This window comes from Protomyctophum bolini (assembly GCF_963924005.1).
Source record: "Protomyctophum bolini genome assembly, chromosome: 11".
NCBI lineage: Eukaryota > Metazoa > Chordata > Actinopteri > Myctophiformes > Myctophidae > Protomyctophum > Protomyctophum bolini.
In genome coordinates this window covers 36648592-36656953 of record NC_137872.1, presented here as the reverse complement: position 1 = coordinate 36656953, position 8362 = coordinate 36648592, and the positions used below count along the sequence as shown (strand labels likewise).

The following is an 8362-nucleotide window of genomic DNA, read 5'->3' as shown; positions in this document are numbered from 1 at the left end:
CTACCTGCTCACCTAAAACACCTAAACACGACCTGCTTACTGACTGCTCACCTAAACACCTAAACACGACCTGCTTACTGGCTGCTCACCTAAACACGACCTGCTTACCGACTGCTCACCTAAACACGACCTGCTTACTGACTGCTCACCTGACAGATGGAAAATCGCTGATTGTGCAAGTGCACTCACTATACCTAACAGATCTGGTCAGTAGAAAATGCCAACGGTGGTTCAACATATATAAATTATTATTATTATTTATTTATTTAAACAAAAAAGGTGGGGTTTCCCGAGACATTTCCCACCTAATATTTCCACGTCATAAAACTTTTTAGCAAGAGGCTGACGCACCCCTCAGAAGGCTATAGTGACAGGTGCCTCCTTCATCAGTCTGTCCTGATGAAGGTCCAATCGACCCAAACGTCCACCCAATAAAGAGCAACATTTTGGCAAGTGTCTGACAGTGTGCGGGACCCTTTATTTGTTTTTCAAAAATACCCTTTTTAAGTTTTCCACGTCGTAAAACTGCCTCGGTTTCGGTGAGTAGCAAAATCGTTTTTCTTCATTTCTACTACAGTTTACTAGTTTAGGCCTTTTGCCCGTTAGTGAGAGCTACACACTCTATGGAAGAGAGAGAAGAGGCCAACCTGAGCTGTCTGATACTGTGTGTCACCTGCTGCTTATCAGCCTGTTTAGTTCAGCTGGATACATTCTCACAGAACTCGGATGTCAACTCAGTCAGGAGGTTCCCCGGGGCGGGTGTCCCTGACATGCCATGCACAAGCACGCTCTCTCTCAGACGTGCACACCCACACACACACACACACACACACACACATCCCCCCCCCCTCCCTCATGGACCTCACCACTGACTGGTTCCAACTCTCTCCGGATGAGACTCAAATGTACATTGGCTGTAACTTCACGCTGTACGGTGACAATTAGCATAGAGAGAGGTTTCTCTCCTTTCCTCTCTGCTGTCTGGCGCGTGCGTGCGTGTGTGCGTGTGTAAAACCCAACAGAGCCATCGAATTGGGAGACACACACACACACACACACACACACACACACACACACACACACACACACACACACACACACACACACAGACAGACCTTTGGACCATGACACAGAGCCAAGTCCTCTGTCCTCATGAGACAGGTGATGTGTTGTGGTCTTTCTGACTATGCTGGACTCGAACCCACAACACCAAACAACACAGAGCGTTCCGCTCTGGACTCGAACCCACAACCCCAACGACACAGAGCGTTCCGCTCTGGACTCGAACCCACGACACCAACGACACAGAGCGTTCTGTATGCATTGTATTGCGATTGAACAGATGTGAAATTTCAGAGCCTCAAAAAAATAATAATAATAACCTCACCTTTGAAAGGATGTGTTAGGCCAAGTACTAATATGCGATTTGTGAAACTGTGTGAAAGCGCACACGGACACATGCACGCGCACACACGCGCACACACACACAGTTTCATAAACAATTACAGTAGCTCAACAATATGTAGAATTATGATGTTTTTGGTATAGCCATACCAAGGAGGAGATTGATGCTAAAAATGGGTCAAACCGGCACTGACCAGGATAGTCATTTTGTAAAAAAAAATTAAAACAAAATGCCCAGACGCCAGAGGGTTATATAGCCTTTTGCTTTTATGAAATATCTGGAACCATTATGGGTTTTTTTTTTTTTTTTTTTAGAAAGACTGAACTACCACTTCAAATACTCTTTTAATCTTAACCCATTTTGGGCGGGAACCCCTTTTGGTGTTTTAAGCATTATGTTATACTTTAGCTATTGTTGCACCGAGTGCCGCGCTACGAGCTTGTATAGGTCTGCTATTTTTGAAAAATCGTTGAAATGTGGCCCAAATGTTTGAATAGTATATTCTTTCAGAGCGAACAGTTTTTAACTCAAATCTTTGCTTCTTGCATGCATGGGGGGGGGGGGGGGGTCCCTGGAACAAGATATTTTCAGATGGGGCTCGGCGGGCAATTACATATATTTTTGGGGTGGTCCTTGACATGAAAACGTTTGAGAACGACTGACATAGAAAACATGTTTTTTTTTTTCAGAAAAATGTCAGGACTTAGAAGACATTTTGAATTATCGCTCCCAGGTCTAAATGGGTTAAAAATAACCAAAACACTGAAAATAAAGCTTAAAAAACACACGTCGCAGCTAGGTTGCCCGCGGGATCCAAATGGCTGAAATCAGCGGTTTGGGGCGGCTGAGAACTTTTTAATCCATGACTTTACTGTGATCTTGCTCTTTGTAAGTCACTGTGGATGAGAGCAGTCTGCTTAAATGCCAACGTTGTAAAGCAGAAATCCTCCCCTCCGGACCACCGACACATGAAGGGTCTCCTACTCTCCTACTCTCTGCCTCTGGGCCGAGAGCTGGTCCCCCATGTGCACGCACACACATACTTACATACACACACACACACACACACACACACACACACAAGCTGACCCACAGCGACATTTTGCAAGCACAAATGTACAACAATAACAGATACATGGATCAATGCACATGTATGCATAACCGAGAACTGAAATGTAATGCTGTCGTTAAGTTGAGGCACACAAATACACATACATGCACGCAAGCACGGCATGCACGCACGTACACACACACACACGCGCGCAGTCACGCACGCAAGCGGCGTGCACGGAGAGGGAGTAATAAGCACTCTCTGGTTCCTTGAAGAGGACGGCAGTTATTATGTAACCACTGGATCAGCGCACACACGCGCGCACGCACACGCACACACACACACACGCACACGCACGCACGCACGCGCATGTATGCGACACTTATCCACATATCGTCTCCGTCGGATGTTACTGTTACTTTTCACGATTCAAGTTCAAAAGCATCAAAGGTATAGCAGATCTACAGTGTGTTCGCTTGTGGATCTGCAACTTTACATGCTTCTGTGTTCAAGTATAGGGTGTTTAATTTACCATAGCAACACAAAAAGGTTTAGAATTATGGAGATGAGAGGTTTCTGTCCCGACACAGATATGCATGCGACGTGTTTATTTGTACACAGACTCATAGTCAGACATGTAAAGATGCATGCGCACGCACACACACACACACACACACACACACACACAGATTTGAATGATATTTAAAAAAGTGATACCAATAAATAAGAACTTAAAAGTGTTACTATATGTTAGCTCCATTGATCCAAGCCGGAAGACAAATCGTTTCGATAAACGAAACACGGTCTGAAAATGCACACGACGCACGCGTCCCACCCATCTGACCAATAAACACGCGGCCCACCCATCTGACCACTAAACACGCGGCCCACCCATCTGACCACTAAACACGCGGCCCACCCATCTGACCACTAAACACGCAGCCCACCCATCTGACCAATAAGCACGCGGCCCACCCATCTGACCACTAAACACGGCGGGTTCCAAGAAAAGGTTGACCCAGACGAAATGGTTGAGAACCATGCCGACCGACTGCACTAAAACAAATGTGTTTTTAGGAAAGGAAAAAAGGATTTGTCACAATCATGTGTCAGTTATCAATAACACACTTAAGAGAAAGTCAATATGGGATCAATATCAATATGTCGTCTGCACGGCTGCACCGGTCTGTGGCTGATTACTGCATCCAACCCATGACGACTTAGAACAACCACATAGGAAGCCATGCAGCCCAAACACGCCACTATACACTTTAGAAACAGAAAAAAAAAAACGCAATCCGCAACTGCCAACATTTTACAAGCGATACATAGCGGTTACCACGCTATATGAGCTTGTAGATCTGCTATTTTCCCAATAGCTAAAGTATAACACCGAAAGGGGTTCCCGCCCCCAAAATGTTTTTGTCGTTCGTAAAATCGTAAAAGAAACGGCAAAGAAGTTTAGGGGTAAGGCAAGGCGGTACACCTATTCTGAACAGGAACCCATTTTATGCTTTAGCTATTGAAAAATAGCAGATCTACAAGCTCATAGCGCGCCACCGAGTGGCGCGCTACGAGCTTGTAGGTCTGCTATTTTTGAAAAATCGAAGAACGACTGACATTTTTTAGAATCTGATCTCAGGTCAGGATGGGTTATAATCAGACCAGCGTGTGTCCAGTGGAAACCTCGTATGAATCTGATCTCAGGTCAGAATGGGTTAATTTATTTTCCCTAACCAAGTGCCCTCTGCATGACACTGTCGGGTCCTGTAAACGTCACACCGTCAGTACGTTGACAGCCCCGGTTGATGATGTCTTCCTTGTCTTGCTCAAGGGCACACGGTATACAGTAGTAGAGTATATCAGGCAGCGGTGGTGGAGGTTGCAGGGGATCGGCCCTGTGATCTCTACGTCGCGCGGGGGGAACAGCGTGCGAGCAGCCGGCGGATGAACTTGAACTTGAACTCCCACCAACTGTTCCTCACGACGTCATGCCCTGATCTGCCCTGACATTCTGCGGTACTATACGCCCCGAGACGCGTGTTCTTCTTCGTCCTCGTCTTAACAGCGCATTTTGACCCGACAACGGATTCCACAAAATGCCTTCTGAATCTTGACGTTTTTTTCTGAAAAACCCTATGTTTCTGTGTCAGTCGTTCTGACACATTTTCATGTCAAGGACCCCCAAAAAATATGTGTAATTGGTCGCCGACCCGACCCCCCCCCCATCTGAAAATATGTAGTATAGTCCCAGAAGCAGAGATTTGAGTTAAAAAAGCATTGGCTCTGAAAGAATATATATTCACTACATTTTCACGATTTTTCAAAAATTAGCAGACCTACAAGCTCGTAGATCTATGAGCTTGTAGATCTGCTATTTTTCATTAGCTAAATTACAACATAATGCTTAAAAACACCAAAAGGGGTTCCCAGCCCAAAATGGGTTAACCAGTAACCACTCAAGTCCTATACGCATATACCAATCCTATACACCAAATGGCAAAACAAATGCCAATAAGACAAGCCCACAACCGGTCGCATCGCAACACGGTTGTGAGCTTGTAGACCAGGTATTTACTCAGTTTCATTATGTTTGCTTTTTAAAATAACTATTATTAATCGTAACGGAGGCAAAAGGACAGGGGCTGCCTGCTGGCCTATATCGGTCTATAATAGGCTCTGGGCTGGCCTGACAGCGCGTCGCATATTCGAATAGCTTGAAGACTCTTTTCATACCATAAAGATCGATTCAAATGTCACACTATAATTCATGACAAAACAGCCATGGATTTACGGCTGTAAATCTCCCCATCCGTTTCCATTCTAGTAAACCATACATCTATAACCCCTTTAGGGATTCATAAACGTTGGAGATCATGTTACTGATTGAACTATAACGATCCATTTATATCCTCCTCGGTTCCTCAACCGTTTTCTCTGCAGGGGCAACAGAAGGAGCTGTATATACAGGATGTCAACATATTATCGTTCACACGTCCGGAAGAGAATCATTCCACGCATTTCTGGCATTTCCGCAGACAGCCGTGTCGCGTTCCAGATTGACGTACACAAAATGAGTGAACAGGTAGCAAAGTGTTTCACTTTGACAGGACACCGTATGTCGCTCCAGGGACCGGTCCCGTGAGACTTTCGCTATACCGTGCTGTCTTACTACAAACCCGCTGTGCACATAGGCCAATATATCTGTATGTGACCGAGACAGTACACAATACAATCCGCAGTTTTAATTCAACTCGAGAAAGTGTGTGAAAATTGACCCAAACGTATATAGCTTCAGGTTTTCATACTCTCACACGAAGCAGATTTTCACAAAACGTTTGCACACATATACAGCAAAAGGACACTACATTTGCCTCACCCATGCTCGTCTCTTTAGAGTTTAGACTGACTGATGTGCGTGTGTCACAGTCACAGACTTTGCCTGTCTAGCTCTTGTGATTCTATGTTATGTTCTAGTTGTTTTGGTTCTATATGTTGTCTTCCCCAGGTGTTTCCTCATGTGTAATCACTAATCAGCCCTCTTGTGTATATTAGTCTTGTTCCCCAGTCAGTCAGTCAGTCCTTGTCCAGTCATTGTTTGGTGTCACTTCTTGTTCAGTTCAACGTGTCTGTGTTGTTTCCCCAGTTATTTTGTAATAAATCACCCATCTTGGATCTTGAACTCTGTCTGCTTGCTGTCCCGCATTTGGGTCCTCTCACCACACCACCGGAACATGACAGCGTGTGTGTGTGAGTGTGTGTGTGTGTGTGTGTGTGTGTGTGTGTGTGTGTGTGTGTGTGTGTAATGGTGCCACAGGAAAATCAGCGCTTTAGCACGAACACAACCAGAGTTACTGCTCAATTTGTATAGCGATTCGTCACACTAGTCTCAGAGTTAAATGAACGAGCAAAACGTTTGGTTGTCCCCCTTTCTTTGTCTCTGTGTGTGACCGCAGTACTGTGTAGATAAGATTGTGTGATAGACGGCGCGTGCATGCGTTTGTGCGTGCGTGGCGTGGCGTGCATGGCGTCCGTGCGTGCGTTCCTCACCTGCACAGTTGGCGTAGCGCCGCCCGGCCACGCTGTCCAGCAGGGCCAGGATCAGGTTGTCGGGGGTGTCGGCGGTCAGCGGCGTCCACCCCAGCGCTCCGTCCATCGCCAGCAGGCTGGCGCTCTCGGAGCTCTGCTCGTCGCTGGACAGCGACGGGCTGCGGACGTCTCCCCCTCCTCCCCCTCCTCCTCCTCCTCCGGAACTCGACCCCGAGCTGCTGGTGTTGACGCCGGTACCACCACCACCGGGCCCGTTATTAACGCCGGGGGCCGCCGGGTGGTGGTACTGGTGGTACTGGTGGCATCCCCCGCCACCGCCGCCGGGTGGCGCCACCGCTGCAGAGGGCCAGGAGGGGGGGTCCTCGCTGTCCGGGCTGCGGGGAGAGAGAGAGAGAGAGGGGGGGGGGTCAAAATGATTTATTAAGTGAGTCAGTTAAATGAGTTATTAACCCATTTAGACCCGAGGACGATTCTACAAAATGTCTTCTAAATCCTGACAGTTTTCTGGAAAAAACCCCATGTTTCTATGTCAGCGGTTCTCAAACGTTTTCATGTCAAGGACCCCCTAGAATTATGTATTCGGCCGCCGACCCCCCCATCCATCTGAAAATATGTTGTTCCAGGGACCTCCCCCAGAAGCAAAGATTTGAGTTAAAAACGATCGCTCGGAAAGAATATAATTATATTCAGAGATTTGCGCCACATTTCCACGATTTCTCAAAAATAGCAGACCTATACAAGCTCTTGTGAGTGAGTATTAAGTGAGTCAGTTAAATGAGTTATTAAGCCAGCTCTCCACCAATCATCAGACTACTATTACAGAGTACAGATTACTGCAGACGGTCAGTCGACACAGGGTGTGAAGTCGGTTTGGAAGGTGTGGGGAAAAAAGAGTTGCTGAATGCACCTGAGAGCTGACACCGACAGACAGCTATACTATGGCGCTAAAAATAGCCTATATTATTATGGCTTGATGTCTTTTTCAACAACAAACCCTGCTGCTTCGCTATACAACTTGCGACCCGATGTGACAGTGTGTGTGCGTGTGTGTGTGTGTGGCGTGTGTGTGTGGCGTGTGTGCGCGCGCGTGCGTGCGTGTGCGTGTGTGTACACTGTCTGATCCCAGGTCAGCTAAGGGCAGGTATAGATTGGGAGAGGCACGTATATGGACAACGGAAGAATAGAAAGACAGAAAGAAAAACAAGACAAGGAAAAACAGGTTGGCTCTTCCCAATATTATTCCTGAAAAACTCAACTACGCTGAATTTGAAATGTCCACAAGAATGGCATGTGGATTGAACCACCTGCTATGTATGTGACACCAAGTAAAGTTTCACGGTTTAGAGGTCAAAAACTTGTCAGAAATGTCACAATTCTACTTTCCTTCTGAAATGGTTTTAAATGACCTCAGGTCTGGTGTTGCTGGGAATAGACTCCGTTTCCTGTCAGCCAAACTACCAGTTAACCCATTTAGGCCTGACGTCGAGAAAAAAAGAAAAAAAAAATCGCTCTGAAAGAATATATATTCAAAGATTCGCGCCGCATTTTCACGATTTTTCAAAAAATAGCAGACCTATACAAGCTCATGGCTATGAGCTTGTGTAGATCTGCTATTTTTCAATAGCTAAATTATAATGTTTAAAACACCAAAATGGGGTTCCCGTCCCGCCATCGTACAATCCATTCCCTCTCACCTGAAATACCGGCAAATATGTAACTTAGCTCAAACTTATGCAGCGTATAGAGCCGTAGACTATGAGGTTTCTTTTGATACGTCGTAAGTATACCAGTGCACAAACACAAACAGTTCACGAATCATCATAACTGTAACATTATCCTAGACCTATACGTGTAGA

At 46.1% G+C, this 8362-nt stretch overlaps 1 protein-coding gene across 1 annotated transcript in view; it reads right to left on the bottom strand.

The window, feature by feature from the left end:
- rapgefl1 (Rap guanine nucleotide exchange factor (GEF)-like 1) overlaps positions 1 to 6673 on the bottom strand; it is a 63968-nt gene extending 57295 nt beyond the window's left edge. Inside the window, exon 1 of the mRNA XM_080776546.1 lies at positions 6507 to 6673. Within this exon, the coding sequence (XP_080632672.1) occupies positions 6507 to 6612 (106 nt within the window). The 5' untranslated portion in view covers positions 6613 to 6673. The remainder of the gene's footprint in view (positions 1 to 6506) is intronic.
- Between the last annotated feature and the right edge of the window lie 1689 nt (positions 6674 to 8362).